The following is a 19,544-nucleotide window of genomic DNA, read 5'->3' as shown; positions in this document are numbered from 1 at the left end:
AGTAAGTCCTGGGGATGAAAATACAACACAGGGAATGTAGTCGATAATATTGTAATAACATTGTTCAGTGACAGGTGGTGATTACACTTACCATGGTGAGCATATAGTAATGTATAGAATTGTTGAATCAATATGTTGTGCACCTGAAACTAATATAATTAGTATGTCAATTTTAATTTAATAAAAAAAGAAGTCATTTGCAATCCTGTGTAAATTTGCTTAAAATTACTTTTCAAATGCTCCTAAATATTGATTTAAAAAGTCTTTGATTTTCCAAAAGTATAATTTACCTTTTTAGAAATTTTAAATCAATCTCAAAAATTTGTAAAATTATTTATTCTACATTATAGAAGGCTTATTTTTTTATAGAAAAGATGCCAGCACCTGGTGTTTCACTTACTAGTTTTAAAACAAAGAAACTAATTTACTCTGATAACTGAGACAGTCATGACATATAATAGCATCACTCATCTCTTTTCTTGCAAGTCTCTCCAAAGAACTAAATATTTTCTTAATTAAATAAAATGCAAAGTCTCCAAACTTCTGTTGAGAAATTTAATGAGAACACTGGTCATTTTTGTGTGCCAAATGGGAGATGTTTTAAAACTGAATTTGACTTTTGACGGTGAAAGTACTTGGAGTTATTTTTTTTAAGTTTCATATAAATTATATCCTCAATATTTGTACATTGAGTTAGGCCTTTCTCAGATTTCCAATGGTAGCTAGATTATTACTAACTACTGACCATGATCCCTTGAAGCCAAGTGGTTATATTAACTCTCTTGAATCTCAAAGAAAGCATTTGTTAGGTTATATTTCTTGGGAAGTAACACCATGAAGTATGTAAGAAACAATTAATTTCACATGCACAAGCACTAGTTTTTCAGGGATTCTTGTGATCACTTGATTTAATGTAGGAACAAGGCCTTGTGGACATTGTCTTGGTCTTGAAGCAACATCCCATTAATTTATTTAAAAAATATATACAAATATATTTTCATTTAACTTATGTCAATTATTAGAAGCTTTGTCTAAGATAAACTCATCAATAAATTGTTGAACAATAATAAAAAAAGAAATCATGAGAAGTGTAAAAGTATTGATAACACCTCAACAGGATAAGCACTAGTCTATGTCACCAGTAACACCATATTAGAAGCGCCAATCTATGTAACTAATCAGCTCTCAATTATTTCTTTATGGGATGAAATTTGATAAAAAAAATGGCTTATTCTGTAATAACTCATTTCTCCTGTGAAATACTGAGGAGACAATTGAAAAACAAACAAATTGAGGGATAATTCAACAAGCAACCATGGAATGCTAACTATATTCCAGGTATTAACGTAGATGCTGGGAACATATATATCATCTATATTCAGTAATTTACTGATGCATTTTAAACTATTTCCTTAAATAAAGCCATTTATTTATAGGTAGGATGGCATTCACACCATTCCTAAATATTCCCTTAAACACATAGTATTCTTACATTTTCCCCTGTACTGAAAATATCACTTAACATGTAACATTTTGTTTGTACCCTTAATCATAGATACAACCAGAAAGGCAACAGTATATGAAGTTTTTTGTACAGAATAGTCTCACCAGAATAACTTTTAATATGATGGTTTACAATCACAAAGCAATGTTCTTAATTTTCTTCTCCTGGGCACATTTGAAGTTTGTACAGTGACTGTTTTGAAAAGCTGAAAAAGGCTGGGGGAAACAAACAAAACTTGTATTAAATAGTCCATTCTCAAGTTTACCATGACAATTGACAGTATAGTTTTACTAATTTACTAATTATCTTGCGCTAGGAAATGAACAATATCCTATTTTTAATGTTTTTTTCACAAATTTAAGCTGTTCAGTTGTTTTGCTCCCCCTTGAAAACCTTAATTATAAGTCTATTAAATGTAGTTAAAAAGGAAAAGTACAAGATTGAAAAATTACCCAGGTGTTTGTGTTCAAATAGAGATTATCTTTCCTTTATAATTTTCCCTTTCTTTTTACCAACTGAATTTACAGAGGTTTGTTTTGTTTTGTTTTGTTTTGTTTTTTACTGCTTTGCAGTGTCCTAACATATAATTTATCTGTACTTGGGCATATTTTAATTATTCCTTTATTTGTAATGGCTAACTTTTTAAAAATAATAATTATGTAATACTTAAATAATTTCCTCAAATGTATTAAATGCTTTTATACTTGAAGATTTTTACCTTCTAGAAATCTTGCATGATTTATACTGATTCAAAGCATTTGTAAAGGTTCTGGTTAACACTAACACTTCAAGTTTATAAATTCAAATAAAAACTGGTAATTGGTAAAAAGGAATAGAGAGTGCATATAGTAAGTAATTACCAATGTAGATATTTTAAATTTATTTCAGGTTGCACTGTTTTCATATATTTTAATGGTCACAATTATGTAAAGCAGTGGGTTCATAAAATATGAAAATTATATCCCATTAGTTTTACTTTTGTCAATTTAAGAATATATCTTGAATGTTTTTCAGAATTTTGATACATATATCAATATAATATGCATTCTAATTTTTAGCAGACCTAAGCTTTTACATGGTATAGATACTTTTCCTCAAGTTCATATAACTCATACTGTTTTAAGCAAGGGAGTTCATCACAAGGTTGTTTACAAATGTAGAAAACACTGGAAAACATGTAAGTATTATTCAATGCATTACTTAGATAAGCTATAGTACATGCACGCAATGGAATACTATGCAGTCACTAAAATGATGATACAGATTGATATTTTTTAGCTTAAAATTTAAAGAAACACAAAATAGTACATATAGTATTTTTTTGTTGATTGTAAAAGAGTGTGTTTACATAGGAGAAAAGTATATGTATGCAATGAAATCATTAATAGTGGTTATCTCTGAACTGTGGGAATTTAATTCTTTATAATTAATTCTTTATAAATGCCTGCATTGTGTACATTTTTTAAACAATGAGCATGTATTATGTATATGATCAATAAAAACAGTGATTTCCATTTGAAAATATTTGATAATGAATATACATGTAATTTGTAGATAAACAATTACACAGAGAAAGTTCTTTCTCTTTGTTTTATGGGAAAATAGCTAACAAGTGTTAACAAAATTATATATCTATGTTGTATTATACATGTAACCTAAAATTTGTAGTTAACATAATAAAAGCCAATTAAGAATAGAGACAACACATTTTTTATGGTTGGATATATGATGTGAATAAACCCTATTTTTAAAAAGGAATTTTTAAAATTTTACATAAATTAAGTAATTATTTCTCTACTTCCAAAATGATTTGAACACTCACATATTAAATGAAAGGCAATCTAAAGAAAACATAAAAGTAAGTGTAATATGGATGCAAGGTAGATGGGTGGAGAAAAGAGGAGACTACAAGTAAAATACTGAAAATCTGCAATCTAGAAATTACAGGATAAATAATGTAACTGCAATATAGAACAGGACATCTTGTCACAACTTCGAAGCAGCCAGACATAAAGAGAACCATACTGGATTAATAGCTCTCATATAACAGATGGAGGCTTTGATACATCTGTGAATATTATCAAATGGATGTATTCAAAAATTTACAAGAGATAATGACAAGTTTAATAAAAGATGTCCTTCAAAGTAATTTTTCAACATCATTATATGGATTATTTACCCTTTTTATTGACACTTTATAGACGCTGAAGTAAAAATTTTAAAATTTTCTATAGGTAAAGGCAATTCAGTGCAGTTATTTACCTTTTTTGTTAACATGACCCATGTGTACTACTAAGGAGTTTTAAAAAATGAGTGGCAAGAATGCTGCTTAGACTGTACTCATATATCAACTCTCTCAGGAAAGATTTTTAAGATAAAATTCATCATTTTAATAATGCTTAAAGTGTTAATTTTCTAATATACTAATTGAGAAAACACTAATAGGTTTATTTCTGGGCATGAAGTTGAATACAACTCCCAATACTTAGTCAAAGCCACTGTCAACTCTCTGATATGCCCACAATACATTAAAAAGGGGAAAAATGTATAACGAAATAAAGAAAACTCAGATCTTTTGAAAATAATATCCATTTTAAATAATAAAGTAAAATTATGCACAAATGTTCATCGGATCATATACATTTTCCCCTGCTTTACTGATTTCTCAAAAAGCAAGTTAGAACTTTTCTGTGTGATAGATTCAGAAATAATGGCCATTTTGAGAATATTTTAATAGAAGAAATTACATTTAGCAGTATAATTGCAATAAGGAAGTAAATATACTCAAGTACCTCACCTTGACTGGTTTAGGTAAATAATAATAATAATGAAAACAATACGTGGAGGGACAAAGTTTATTCTATATACCCTAAGGATATTTTATCAAAAAATGGTACAAAATGACAGTTTTACAATTAGAAATTATATTCTTCACTAAAATGAACAAGGTTTTCTATTTTACTTATTTTTTCAAAAGAAAGTACTTCAAAAATAAAGAAAGAAAGAAAGAAAGAAAGAAAGAAAAAGAAAGAAAGAAAAGAAAAGAAAAAAGAAAAGAAAAGAAAAAAAGAAAAGAAAAGAAAAGAAAAGAAAAGAAAAGAAGAAAGCCTGGCATAAAATAACCTCATCACAAAGTAGCCCAAACGAAGTAGGCACCAGCTAAAGGCTGCACCAAATTGAGCATTCTTACTCTCACCACCTGCGCCTGGCCTGGCCCAGGGTGACATGCAGGGGCTTGGAGCCCACTGTGCGACCATTCATCTCATCCACTGCTTTGGTAGCATCTTCAAAAGAGGAGAAGCAGACAACACCAAACCCTTTGCCTTGCCCTACTTCCACCATCACTTTGGCCCGGCTAATTGATCCAAAGGAAGAAAATTCTTCCTTCAGTTTTTCATCATCGATGGTCTCATCCAGGTTCTTAATATAGATAGGCACCCCCGGAGGCCGACTTTTTTCTTTTAATCTCAGCCGTTCAAATCTTCGTCTTAACTCAGCCAATCGTTCAATTTTCTTCTGTGCTCGCCCTACGTACAGAACTTTCCCATTGATGGACTTTCCATGCAGGTCTAACACAGCCTTTTGGGCAGCCTCGTGCGTCTCATACCTCACAAATCCAAAGCCCTTAGATTTCCCACTAGCATCTCTTATTACCTTAACACTCTCAGTTGGCCCATATCCACTAAAGATTTCCTTCAGTTTTTCATCATCCATGTCATCTCCGAAGTTTTTAACAAAAACATTAGTGAAAGTTGCTCTATCCTTGGTTCTGACTTCAGCTGCCCTCTCTTCTGGGAATTTGAATCTACCAACATACACCTGGCGGTTGTTGAGCCGCACCCCATTCATATGCCAGATGGCTCTATTGGCAGCGGCCAGGCTGTCAAAGTGCACATAGGCATAACCCTTAGAGCCATTGTCATCACATACGACTTTGCAGGAGAGAATGTTCCCAAAAGCAGAAAATAAATAAAAAAGGGCCCTATTATCTATGGATTTGTCCAGGTTTTTGATGAATATATTTCCAACTCCAGACTTTCTTAAGCGGTCATCTGGCTGAGACCACATGAGGCGGAAAGGTTTGCCATTAATCAAATCAAAATTCATGGTATTCAGGGCCCACTCAGCATCTGCAGGAAAGCGGAAGTTAACATAGCCATAGCCCAGGGGGCTGCGGGTCACAGGGTCACGGCAGATTCGGGTGAAGCGCAGAGGGCCAGCAGGCCTGAACTTTTTATATAACATGTCCTCAGTAACATCTGGGTCCAAGTCACCCACGTACAGGGCAGCCTTGAGGTACTTCTTTTTCTTGCCAGCAGGATTAGGCTCTCCACTCCCCATCTTTTTAAGCACAGGAAGGAGGCTTTCGCGGGAGAGAAAAAAAGGCTGATTTCTCTAAGCTATGGGCCAAGCAGCTGTTCACAAAAAGAAGAAAGCCAAGGCGAAGGAAGCTAAAAGCAGTTTCAGAATCACTGTTGAGGCTGAGAAAATGAAGTTCAGAAACAGCTGGTCAGCGGACTCAGAACAAACACATCAGACAACAATGCATCCCAATAACGAATCTGTTCTACCTAAAGAACTTATAATTTCCACCCATTAAGATTTAAAATCTGTTTTAAAAGCCAGTAGTAAGAAAGAAATTCTCTGTTCCTCATTTAATTGTAAGAAATCATCAAGCAGCTGGCTGGGCCCCCCACATCTCGCATTGGCTTACAGAGGCCTCGAGACCCGTTTTCAGCATAAATATAGGCCTCGAGCTCCTACTGGCTTAAAATTCTCTTAACCTGGACCGGGGCCAAACGTGTATTCCTCCGCCGGCTGCCTGGCCGGTCTCAGGCGGGCTAGCAGCTAAGGCCGCTAAACACACTCAGCGTCAGTGAAAGGGCAGACTAAACACTTGGTGCGCTGGGGCCGGAAGGCAGGCTGCAGAAGGCGGATCAGACAGAGAGACAGACAGACACACACACACGCTGGGGACGGAAGACCGCCCAGATACCCCAGATGCCCACCGGGTACGGACCGAGTGACGCGCGGTAATTTCGGCAGTCTGAGACTCGCGGCAGGTCCGGAGGGACTGACTGGCGGACGCGCACTGGGTCAGCTTCAGCGGGAGGCGGTTCCGGACAGATGTGGGGCGGAGTCAGAAGAGAAGGGTAGATGCGAGGCGGGCGGGCAGAGCTGGGACAGATGGACACGGATTGCTTTCCGCAGGACAGAGCACCCCAAGGACGAAAACCATTTAGCTGTGGTAGGCCGGGCGGGGCGTGGGGAAACCCGGAACCTTGCTAAGTAACTTCCCGCTTGCTCTGTGCCAAGATAAAATTAATTTAATTTAATTTGATTTAATTTAATTTGATTTAATTTAATTTAATTTAATTTAATTTAAATGTTTTTTAGATTTTTCTTTATTTTTAAAATTTTGTGTTTTTATTTATTATCTTTAAGTATTAATTTTAGGCTGCTAATCCCAAAATTAAAGCAGGAGGTGATCACCTAGGCAGAAAGAGCTCTCATACTTTTTTTTAATAATAAAAAAAAATTCCCTATATCATTTCTGCTTAGGAAATTAGATATAGGGTTGCATATTTTCTAAATTAATTGGAAAGTCAGAATTGACAGCTGTACTGGATTCACATTACAGTGCTAAATGATCATATGGTCAAATAAAACACAGGGCCATGTTGCATTTAGCCTTTATCCATTAAACCCCAACATGATGATCACATAATCCCCAAGTAGTAAGCAGAATTCTTGACACTGCTCCAGTAGTACTAATATTGTAATGACTGGAGAGTCGTAAAATTGCATTTTATGGTACCTAGTGCTACAAAACTTTGAAGATGTGCTGTCTCCACAATCAAAAATTACAAAATATTAATAAAAGAGATAAAAGCTACAGAATCAATGCAAAATATATGATTAATGTCCACAGATGAAATAAACATGTAAAGATATAGGCATATTATGCATTAATTACTAATTATTTTATTTTATTAAAGTTTTTATTTAAATTCCAATTAACATACAGTGTAATATTCGTTTCAGGTATACAATATAGTGTTTCAACACTTCCATACAACACCTGGGGCTCATCACAAGTGCACTACTAAATCCCTATCACCTACTTAACCCACCCCTCACCTACCTTCCCTTTAGCAACCATCAGTTTGTTTTCTATAGTTAAGAGTCTGTTTCTTGGTTTGCTTCCCTCTCTCTTTTTTCCCCTTTGCTCATTTGTTTTGTTTCTTAAATTCAACATATGACTGAAATTATATGGTATTTGTTTTTCTTGAACTGATTTATTTTGCTTAACATAATACTCTCTAGCTCAATGTCTTTGCAAATGGCAAGATTTCATTATTTTTTATTGCTAATACCCCATTGTGTTTATATAATATATATATATATATATATATATATATATATATATACTCTTATTTATCCATTCATCAGTTGATGGACATGGGATATTTTCATAATTTAGCTGTTGTAGATAATGCTTCTATAAACATTGGGTGCACATATCCCTTTGAATTAGTATATTTGTATTCTTTAGGCAAATAGCTAGTAGTGCAATTGCTGAATCATAGGATACTACTATTTTTAACTTTTTTTTTAACCAGGAAATGGTGCCGCTCATTATTTTTCCTCCAAGATTTTATTTAAATTCAAGTTAGTTAACATATAGTGTAGTATTTAGAATTCAGTGATTCATCACTTACATATAACACCCAGTGCTAATGCCAACAAGTTCCCTCCTTAATTCCCATCACCCATTTGGCACATTCCCCCACCCACCTCCCCTTCAGCAACCCTCAGTTTGTTTCCTATAGGTAATAGTCTCTTATGATTTTCCTCCCTGTTTTTATCTTAATTTATTTTTCCTTCCCTTCCCCCATGTTCATCTGTTTTGTTTCTTAAATCCCACAGTTCAATGAAATAATATGGGATCTGTCTTTCTCTGACTTACTTTGCTTAGCATAATACACTCTAGCTCCATCCTTATCACTGCAAATGACAAGATATCATTCTTTTTGATGGTTGAGTAATATTCCTTGTGCATATACCACCTCTTATTTATCCATTCATCAGTAAATGGGCATGTGCATTCTTTCCATATTTTTTGCTATTGTGGATAATGCTGCTATAAACATTGGTGTCCATGTGCCCCTTTGAATCAGTATTTTTGTATCCTTTGGATTAATAACTAGTAGTATAATTGCTGGACCATAGGGTGGTTTTATTTTTAACTTTTTGAGGAAACTCAAAAATGTTTTCCACAGTGGCTGTACCAGCTTGCATTCCCATCAACAGTGTAAGAGGATTCCCCTTTATCCACATTTTCACCAACACCTGTTGTTTCCTGTGTTGTTTATTTTAGCCATTCTGGAAGTTGTGAGGTGATAACTCATTGCAATTTTGATTTGTATTTCCCTGATGATGAGTGATGCTGAACATCTTAAGTGTCTGTTTGCCATCTGTATGTCTTTTTTGGAAAAATTTCTATTCATGTCTTCTGCCCATTTTTAATTGGGTTATTCATTTTTTGGGTGTTAAGTTGTATAAATTCTTTATGTATTTTGGATGCTAACCATTTATCAGATATGTCATTTGCAAATATCTTCTTCCATTCCATTAGTTGTCCCTTAGTTTTGTTGATTGTTTTCTTCACTATGCAGAAGCTTTTTTATCTTGATGACATTCCAATTATTTATTTTTGCTTTTGTTTCCCTTGTCTAAGGAGACAAATCTAAAAAGAAGTTATTATAGTTGATGACAAAGAGGTTACTGCCTATATTCTCCTCTAGGATTTTTATGGTTTCAGGTCTCATGTTTAGGTCTTTAATCCATTTAGGATTTATTTTTGTGTATGGTGTAAGAAAGTGGTCCAGCTCCATTCTTTTACATGTTGCTGTCCAGTTTTCCCAACACCATTTGTTAAAGATACTGTTATTTTTCCCCCTTTGGATATATTTTTTTGCTTTGTCAAAAATTAATTTGCTATATAGTTGTGAATATAGTTGTTCATTTCTGGGTTATCTATCTGTTCTATTAATCTATGTATCTTTTTTTTTCTTTTTTTGCCAATACCATACAGTTTTGATCAAAATTTAATTTGATCAAAAATTAATTTGCTATATAGTTGTGCATATAGTTGTTCATTTCTGGGTTATCTATCTGTTCTATTAATCTATGTATCTTTTTTTTTCTTTTTTTTGCCAATACCATACAGTTTTGATCACTACAGCTTTGTAATACAACTTGAAGTTCGGAATTTGATGCCTCAAGCTTTGCCTTTCTTTTTCAAGATTACTTTGGCTATTCAGGGCCTTTTGTGGTTTCATATAAATTTTAGGATTGCTTGTTCTACTTGTGTGAAAATGCTGTTAATATTTTGATAGGAATTATATTCAATGTGTTGGTTGCTTTGAGTAGTATAGACATTTTTTAAAGTTTAATTATTTTTGAGAGAGACAGAGCGCACTAGGTGGGGAGGGGCAGAGAGAGAGAGAGAGAGGGAGAGGGTGACACAGAATCCAAAGCAAGCTCCAGGCTCCAAGCTGTCAGCAGAAAGCCCGACGTAGGGCTTGAACTCACAAACTGTGAAACCATTACTTGAGCCAAAGTCAGATACTCAACAGACTGAGCCACCCAGGTGCCCCAAGGGTTGTATAGACATCTTAACATTTGTTCTTTAAATCCGTGAGCATGAAATGTCTTTAATTACTAATTTCAACATGAGTTTTCAATTTTAAACTATGGCAGGAAACAATGTTGTAAGATTAAACTCAACTCAGGTTTCTCACTCTATCTCTCCTTAGAGTTTGTGAGAAACTGTTTTGCAGAGGAATGTTGCTCTCTCTTTGGAAAATCCCAACATCTATAACACACAGCTCCTTATCCTACCTCTTCCACAACCTGTCCTCTCAAAAAGAAAATCTAGGGGCACCTGGGTGTCTCAGTTGGTTTAGAGTCTGACTTTGGCTCAGGTCATGATCACACGGTTCATGGGTTTGAGCCCTGCCTCAGACTCTGTGCTGACAGCTCAGACCCTGGAGCTTGCTTTGGATTCTGTGTCTCCCTCTCTCTCTGCCTCTCTCCTGTTCGTGCTCTCTCAAAAATAAACGTAAAAAAAATAAAAAAGAAATTCCAAACAAAACTTATATCAGTACTATTATGCTGGAAAAGATCCTAGCAACAAGAAAGGATGCAAGAGAAGGACATCACCCCAAAGGGTGTTGTCTCAAGAAGAAATTCCTGTGATAACAGGCCAAATTCATGTGCTGCTTCATTTTTTTTTAATCTTCCATTTTCTCTTAGACTGTGTAGTTCACTAAAGACAATTTACCCTCATTATATACTCAAATATTTAGTTATTTTCTTTATTGAGCTCTTGTGCCTACTTTTTAGGATTCTTAAACAGGATATGAAGACTATGAGAGAAAAGGCAAATACAAACAAAAATATATAGAAATAGACTAATAAAATATCATATTGTAATATAACCACAGTGACCAATATGTAGAAACACTTGAGAACACCTGCTTAGTTTATTGTATTTTGAACAAAACGTTTATACCTTTTCTTATAAGTTTAGTTAACAATGGGCTAGGATTTTGTACTGTTTTTATTTTTCTAATTTAAAAATACTACTTTAGGGGCGCCTGGGTGGCTCGGTCAGTTAAGCGTCTGACTTCGGCTCAGGTCATGATCTCACGGTCCGTGAGTTCGAGTCCCACGTCGGGCTCTGTGCTGACCGCTCGGAGCCTGGAGCCTGTTTCAGATTCTGTGTTTCCCTCTCTCTCTGCCCCTCCCCTGTTCATGCTCTGTCTCTCTCTGTCTAAAGAATAAATAAACGTTTAAAAAATTTAAAAAAAATAAAAATAAAAATACTACTTTACTGGGACACCTGAGTGGCTCAGTTGGTTAAGTGTCTGACTTCGGTTCAGGTAATGATCTCACAGTTCATGAGTTTGAACCCTGTGTTCAGCTCTGTGCTGACAGCTCAGAGCCTGGAGCCTGATTCAGATTCTGTGTGTGCCTCTCTCTCTGCCCCTCCGCCACTCTCTCTCTCTCTCTCTCTCTCTCTCTCTCTCTCTCTCTCACCCTCTCTTTCTCTCTCAAAAATAAATAAACATTATTTTTTTAATATTACTTTACTGAAAATGTATATTAAAATAACACAAATCCAAGAGGATAATTCCCACAATATCATCACTGAATCAAATCAATATTTTGTTTTTTATGTAACCATCTGTATGTTTTCCATATTTCAATTCATTTCTACATATTTTCTCCAAGATTACAGATATAATAGGATTGTTAAAAATAAGTATTCTCAAAGTAATTCTTTTCTACACTTATTTGCTATCTTGGTGTCATTGTAGTATAAACATTCTAAACTATAGTGAACTTTTGATTGGATCAAAATCAAAACTTGATGACTGCTTTGAAATAAATGAATTTTATTAGAGTTCCCTCTGCTAAGCAGAAGTTTATGGAAAGAAAGAAAACATTTTTGCCTATAATTTGTTTAATCATTTTAATATATATTTTTTATTTTTTTAACATTTATTTATTTTTGAGAGAGAGAGAGAGACAGAGAGAGAGTGCAAGCAGGGGAAGGGCAGAGAGAGAGAGGGAGACACAGAATCCGAAGCAGGCTTCAGGCTCTGAGCTGTCAGCACAGAGCCCAACAAGGAGCTTGAACTCAGGAGCTGTGAGATCATGACCTGAGCCAAAGTCAGATGCTTAACCAACTGAGCCACCCAGGTGCCCCATAATCAATTTAAAACTTAAATTGAGAACAGACTATGGAATAAAAATCAGATGTAGAACACTTCTCTGTAATTATTATTATATATTAAATGCAAGTTTTAGTCTATGTAAATATGATTCATATATTAAATCCATTAAAAATCCCTGTCCAGATTCCTATGGCAATTGGTTGAGGCACATCTGAATCTTTCTGAATTTGAGAAATGTTTTGCATGAGGAATCAAAGATAACTGACATTCTAAGTGGATCCCACCACATGTTGTTATTTACAGTTAATAGCAATGTGTCACCATGAGTGGAAGAAGAGAGTTGGGGATTTAGTTTTCATCTTTGTTTAAAGAGGCACCTGATCATGTGTTTCCAATTAAAAGTATCAGCAGTGCAAATTGCTAAGACTCACACTGAGGCTAAATTTGCTGCTTTTTTGAATGAGGTCTGGGATGACTGAACAAAATATTATAAAGTGAAAGCTTTACTTCCTAGTACTTGGCTCATATTTTTTTTAGAGAGAGGAAAATGCAAGAAAATTTGACATTCAAAATGTCGTATAAACAGGCATTTCTATAGTAGGTTTTGGAACCAGTAGCAATTATTTTTTTTTCTGTTTCCAAAAATTTTATCCTCAACCATGAGTACCTATGCTCCATATGATACTCCTGAAACACTTTGATAAGATTGATTATCAAAGAATGATTAAATTGTGTTCATTACAATGTGCTTACTAAAGTGAGAAAGTGGCCCAAACTGGAAGAGTTTAAAAAGAGTTTACAATGAACAAAATTAATACTAAATTGTTAAAAACTCAGAATATCTTATTCTTCAATACTTATCCAAAATTTCAGTATTTTTAAATTATAGAACAATATTTTAGATATTTATGCAAGGCAATAGCTATAATTCATACATTTATAACCTTAGAGGATTTGTTGGAAATTGAGACAAATATGTTAGTTTAATATATATATATATATATATATATATATATATATTTTTTATCATGAACTAAATCTCCATTGAATACAAAAGTCATGTCTTTTTTATTCTAGTCATTTTGAAAAGTGTAAGGCAATATCTCATTGTCATTTTGATTTGCATTTTCCTGATGATTAGTAAAGTTGAGCATCTTTTCACGTGCCTGTTGGCCATCTGATGTCTTCTTTGGAAAAATGTCTATTCAGGTCTTCTTCCCATTTTTAATAGTATTCTTTACACATATCTTTTGGTGTTGAGTAAGTTTTTAATATATTTTGGATCTTAACTCCTTATGCCATATATCATTTTCAAATATCTTTTCCTATTCAGTAGGTTACCTTTAATGTATTGATGACTTCCTTCGCTGTGCAAAAGCTTTTTGTTTTGGTGTTTATTTTTGCTTTTGTTTCCCTTGCCTGAGGAGACATATCTAGAAAAATGTTGCTAAGACCAATGTCAGAGAAATTACTGCATATATTTTCTTCTAGGAGTTTTATAGGTTTATGTGTCACATTTAAGTCTTTAATCCATTTGAGTTTATTTGTGTGATTGTTGTAAGGAAATGGTCCAATTTCATCCTTTCGCATGTAGCTATCCAGTTTTGCCAAAACCATTTATTGAAGAGACTATGTTTCCCCCATTATATATTCTTGCATGTGCCAAAGATTATTTGACAATATAAGCGTGGATTTATTTCTATTATATTATATTGATCTATGTGTCTATTTTTGTACCAGAACCATACTGTTCAGATTACTATAACCCTGTCATATATCTTGAAGTCTGGGATTGAAATAACATGTATTGGCAAAAATATGGAGGAAAAGGAACACTTGTGCACTGTTGATGGGAATATAAATTGGTACAGCCATTGTGGGAAACAGTGTGGGGGTTCCTCAAAAAATTAAAAGTGAAAATAGTGGGGCATCTGGGTGCCTCAGTCAGTTAAGTGTCTGACATGGGCTCAGGTCATGATCTCACAATTCGTGAGTTTGAGCCCCACATCGGGCCCTGTACTGACAGCTCAGAGCCTGGAGCCTGCTTAGGATTCTGTGTCTCCGTCTCTCTCAGCCCCTCCCCTGCTCACACTCTGCCTCTCTCTCTCTCTCAAAAATAAATAAAACGTTAAAATATTTAAAATAATGAAAATACGATATGGCCCAATAATTCCACTATCAGGTATTTACCAAGGAAAACAAAAACACAAATTCCAAATGATATATGCACCCTATGCTTATTGCAGCATTATTTACAATAGTCAAGATATGGAAGCAACCCACGTGTCCACCAATAGATGAATGGATAAAGAAGTTGTGGTATGTAAACACAAAGGACTATTACTCAGTCATAAAAATGAATGAGATATTGCTATTTGAAATAATATGGATGGACATAGAAGATATAATGAAAAGTAAAATAAATCAGATGGAGAGAGACAAATACCATATGATTTCACTTATATATGCAATCTAAAAAAACAAGCTAACACTCTAAAATATAGAGAACAAACAGAAAGTTGTTTAAAGGGAGGTGAGTGGGATTTATGGGTGAAATAGATAAGGGGGATTAAGAAGTACAAACTTTCAGTTATAAAATAAATGTCATGGAGGTGAAAAGCACACCATAGGGAATATAGTCAATAATATTTTAATAATAGTGTTTGGTGGCAGATGATGACTACAGTTATTGTGGTGATCACTGAGTAATGTATAGAATTGTTGAATGAATATGCTATACACCTGAAACTAATATAACATTGTATGTTAATTATACTTCAATAAAAATAATAAAAATTCAATTAATAAAACAAAACACTGCTGCAAAAAATGTCATGCATTCTAATGTGAAGAAATCTGAATATTAATAAACAATACAACCTAATGTAACAACTTTATATATGTTTGGGTTTTATTAGGTGTCTCCTTAGGGTGCTCTTTCAGTTAGATCCTCTAAGTTTAAAATAAATGTATAGAATACTACTTGGGAATTTATGCAATTGCTATGTAGTCACAGTGTAACCCTTCTAAAATTTTATATAGCATATATGATGTAGAATCAATGTATTTTCTGTTATGATGCATTAAAATAGGATAGGAGTATCACCCAATTGGCAAATAGTCTCAAATCTCTTCTTACTAGGGCCTGTTTAGTGAAGATATGTCTCATATAGCAGGGATGCCTGGGTGGCCCAGTTGGTTGAGCATCTGATTTCAGCTTGGGTCATGATCTCATGGTTTGTGGGTTCGAGACCCACTTCCAACTCTTTGCGGACAGATCAGACCCGGGAGCCTGTTTCGAGTTCTGTGTCTCCCTCTCTCTATCTGCCCCTTCCCTGTTTGTGCTCTGTCTCTCAAAAATTAATAAATGTTAAAAATATTTAAAAATATATCTCATATGGGAAAATACACACACACACACACACACACACACACACAAGTCACATACTCTATTTAAAAACCTTGAGCCACACCCTATACCACATACTCTGATTAAAAACCTTGAGCTATAGTCATTTTAATTGACTTAGAATGAGAAATCAATAACTTTTTTTTAAAAAATGTAAAGTTTATGCTATATTTTTATTTTTGAAATTGTGGTTAAAGGGGCACCTGGGTGGCTCAGTCGGTTAAGCGGCCGACTTTGGCTCAGGTCATGATTTCGCGGTCCGTGAGTTTGAGCCCCGTGTTGGGCTCTGTGCTGACAGCTCAGAGCCTGGAGCCTATTTCAGATTCTGTGTCTCCCTCTCTCTGACCCTCCCCATTCATGCTCTGTCTCTCTCTGTCTCAAAAATAAATAAACGTTAAAAAAATTAAAAAAAAAGAAATTGTGGTTAAATACACATAGAATTTACCATTTTAATGATTTTAAGTGTACAACTGTATTCACATTTTTGGGCAACCAGCATCACTATATATCTCCAGAATTATTTTCTTCTTGCCAAACTGAAACTCTATCCATTAATGTATTCTTTAAATGACACTTAACATATATTAAGCCATTTCTTTATTGGGCATTAAAGTTTTAATTATTTTGTTATCATGACACACAATGCTTTAATAAACATCCTTATTCACATACAATACATTCACATAGTAATATATTATTGCTCCTATTTCTATTAGCTAGATTTTCAGAAGTAGAAATTGCACAAATAAATGGTATATGTATTATTATTTGGTTATATATACTGTCATGAAATACATGTCCATGAAATACAGCCAGACCAACACTAAATCGTCCTACACACCTAGAAAACTTATTGGAAGATTAACACAACAATCTGCACAACCTGAACCACAGAATTCAGCAGGTATGTGGTGCAGAGAGGTGAACGTGGGAGAGAGAAGCTGGCAGTCAGCATGGAGCCGCCTTTAAAGGTGGAGAGAGTACGCAGACTGGGGTGGGGGAGAATACAGGAAAAGCACCCCTCCCCAAAAGCAGCTGGAGAGAAAGTGGGAAATTGGAAACACCGCAGGGACTAAACTAAAAAGGGACAAAGGAGAAAGGAAAGGGTTTAACTTCCATTAAGACTGTAAACAAAGGGAGCACAAAGTCTGCAACTCCACAGCTCGATACCTGGTGGTGCTCTGGTGGGAAGGACGAATCCCCAGGAACAGAGAGAGGCCCAGGAGGTTCTCAGGCCACACAAGGAAAAAGTGGTTCCACTGCTGGAAAAGCATTTGGTAGAGACTGTTGAAGCCACCTGGTCCCAGCAGACCCCAGAAAATGGCCATATTCGATGGTGCTGGCACAAGGTCCTTAAGGGGGAAGCCTGGTGCCGGATGTGTGTTGTGATTTTCAATAATCCTCGAAAAGCTGCTGCTACACTATCTCCTGAACTTTTTCTGGGGCGGGCTGGCACCTGGCCTCAGTCTCAGAGCACCAGCAGGAGCAAGGTCCAGCAGGCTTTCCTGGGTGCAGCAAGCATTCGGCCATTGCTTGGTGAGACCTTCCCACAGAAGGGCTGAACAGGTCAAAGCTGCAATCCTTCAGAAGGATGGGGCAGGGGAAAACAGCTGCATCTGAGACAAAACTCAGTAGAGAGGTTCTGCATAGGGCTTGGTCACGGACAGTAAAGAAGTGGGGAGTGGACGAAAGTTGAAGACAGAGGACAGGTGCGTGATTGCTGATCAGGAAGAACAGTTCCCATACTAGAGACCTGGGAGCTGGGTGACATCATTTACACTGCTCCTGTGAATGTGTGTATGCACATAGGAGCACTACAACAATCCACCCCAGTAGGCTAGCAGCGCCATCTAGTGCAGAACGGAGCTGTTACACTGAGCCCCGCCCAACTGGGCCAACCTGGCTCTTCAAGAACACAAGTCTCACCTCCTACTTAGTTTATGGACTATAAAGCGCTACATATTCTGACTTCTAGGGGAAAACAAAGAAATTTCAGTCCTATTTCATTCTGTTAGCAAATCCATTTATTCAATTTTCTTCTTTTTTTTTCTTTTTTCTTTTTTCTCTTTTCCATTATTCTTTTTCTTGAATAAAAAAAGAGAAAAAATTATTTTTATTTTCAATTTTTATTAAAAATACTTTCTTTAATTTTGATTACGATATTATTTTACATTTGTGTAATTTTTTTCACACTCTATCTTACTTCCATCATTCTATTTTACTCTACTTCAGTGTATTCACATTTTCAAATTTTGAAACAATTTCCTTGTTTACTTTTTTCTTTTTTGTTTCTTTTCTTTTTCTTGAATGCAGAAAGTGAAAAACTTTACTCTTTCAATTTCTAGTAAAATATATTTCTTTAATTTTTTCAACATATTTTTTAGTTTTATGTAAATTTTTTCGAATTCTATTTTACTTTGATCATTTTATTTTAGTCTACTACAGTGTATTCATTTTTTTCAAATTTTCAATTTCTTTTTTTCTATTTTTTCTATTTTGTAATCTTTTCTTTTTCTTGAATACAGAAAGAGAAAAAATCATTTTTATTTTTAATTTTTATTAAATTATTTTTCTTTATTTTTTTCCTACTGTATTCTTTACTTTTGTGTAATTTTTTCAAATTCTATTTTAATCCCATCATCTCATTTTAGTCTACTTCAGTGTATTCATTTTTTCATATTCTCAAAAGATTTCCTTCCCCCCAATTTTTTTTTTCTCTAATCTGTCAAACCACTTTCAACACCCAGACCAAACACACACTTAGGATCTAGCATCATTTATTAGATTGTGTGTGTGTGTGTGTTTAACTTTTTAATTTTAATATTTTTTTAATTTTAATTTTTCTACCTCATTAACTCCTTTTCTCCCTTCAAAATGCTAAATTGAAGGAAATCACCCAAAAAGAAAGAGCACAAAGAAAGGACAGCCAGGGGTTTAACCAACACAGATACAAGCAAGATGTCTGAACCAGAATTTAGAATCACGATAAGAATACTAGCTGGAGTCAAAAATAGATTAGAATCCCTTTCTGCAGAGCTAAAACAAGTAAAAATTAGTCAGAATGAAATGAAAAATGCTATAACTGAGCTGCAATCACAGATGGATGTAGCAGCCGCAAGGATGGATGAGGAAGAACAGAGAATCAGTGATGTAGAGGACAAATTTATAGAGAATAAAGAAGCAGAAAAAAAGAGGGATACTAAGGCAAAAGAGCATGACTTAAAAATTAGAGAAATAAGTGACTCACTAAAAAGGAACAACATCAGAATCATAGGGCTCTCAAAAGAGGAAGAGAGAGAAATAGGGGTAGAAGGGTAATGTGAGCCAATCATTGCAGAAAACTTGCATAACCTGGGCAAAGACACAGACATCAAAATCCAGGAAGCAGAGAGGACCACCATTAGATTCAACAAAAACCGAACATCAACAAGGCATATCATAGTCAAATTCACAAAATACTCAGGCAAGGAGAGCATCATGAAAGCAGCAAGGTAAAAAAAAAAGTCCCTAACCTACAAGGGAAGACAGATCAGGTTTGCAGCAGACCTATCCACAGAAACTTGGCAGGACAGAAAGGAGTGGCAGGATATATTCAATGTGCTGAATCAGAAACATATGCAGCCAAAATTCTTTATCTAGCAATGTTGTCATTAAAAGTTTCCTAGACAAACAAAATTTGAAGAAGTTTGTGACCACTAAACCAGCCCTGCAAGAAATTTTAAGGGTGACTCTCTGAGGGGAGAAGAGATGAATACGCAAACACACACACAGACACACACACACACACACACACACACATATATATATATATATATATATATATATATATATATATATATGTCAAAAGCAACAAAGATTACTAAGGACCAGAGAACACCACCAG

At 34.8% G+C, this 19,544-nt stretch overlaps 1 protein-coding gene across 1 annotated transcript; it reads right to left on the bottom strand.

The window, feature by feature from the left end:
• Positions 1-876: 876 nt before the first annotated feature.
• On the bottom strand, positions 877-6,738 carry PABPC5 (poly(A) binding protein cytoplasmic 5). Its single transcript, XM_023249244.2, has 3 exons — positions 6,525-6,738; positions 4,695-5,985; positions 877-1,719 (listed from the first exon to the last, which is right to left on the bottom strand). The coding sequence occupies exon 2, from the start codon at positions 5,843-5,845 to the stop codon at positions 4,697-4,699; it is 1,149 nt and encodes a 382-aa protein (XP_023105012.1). The 5' UTR covers positions 5,846-5,985; positions 6,525-6,738; the 3' UTR covers positions 877-1,719; positions 4,695-4,696.
• Between the last annotated feature and the right edge of the window lie 12,806 nt (positions 6,739-19,544).

This window comes from Felis catus, chromosome X (genome assembly GCF_018350175.1).
Source record: "Felis catus isolate Fca126 chromosome X, F.catus_Fca126_mat1.0, whole genome shotgun sequence".
Classification (NCBI taxonomy): domain Eukaryota; kingdom Metazoa; phylum Chordata; class Mammalia; order Carnivora; family Felidae; genus Felis; species Felis catus.
The sequence above is the reverse complement of the archived record's forward strand: the minus strand, read 5'-3'. Positions and strand labels throughout refer to the sequence as shown.

Coding starts and splice junctions, on each gene's coding strand:
- PABPC5 (XM_023249244.2), bottom strand. CDS start 5,845: ATGGGGAGTGGAGAGCCTAATCCTGCTGGCAAGAAAAAGAAGTACCTC.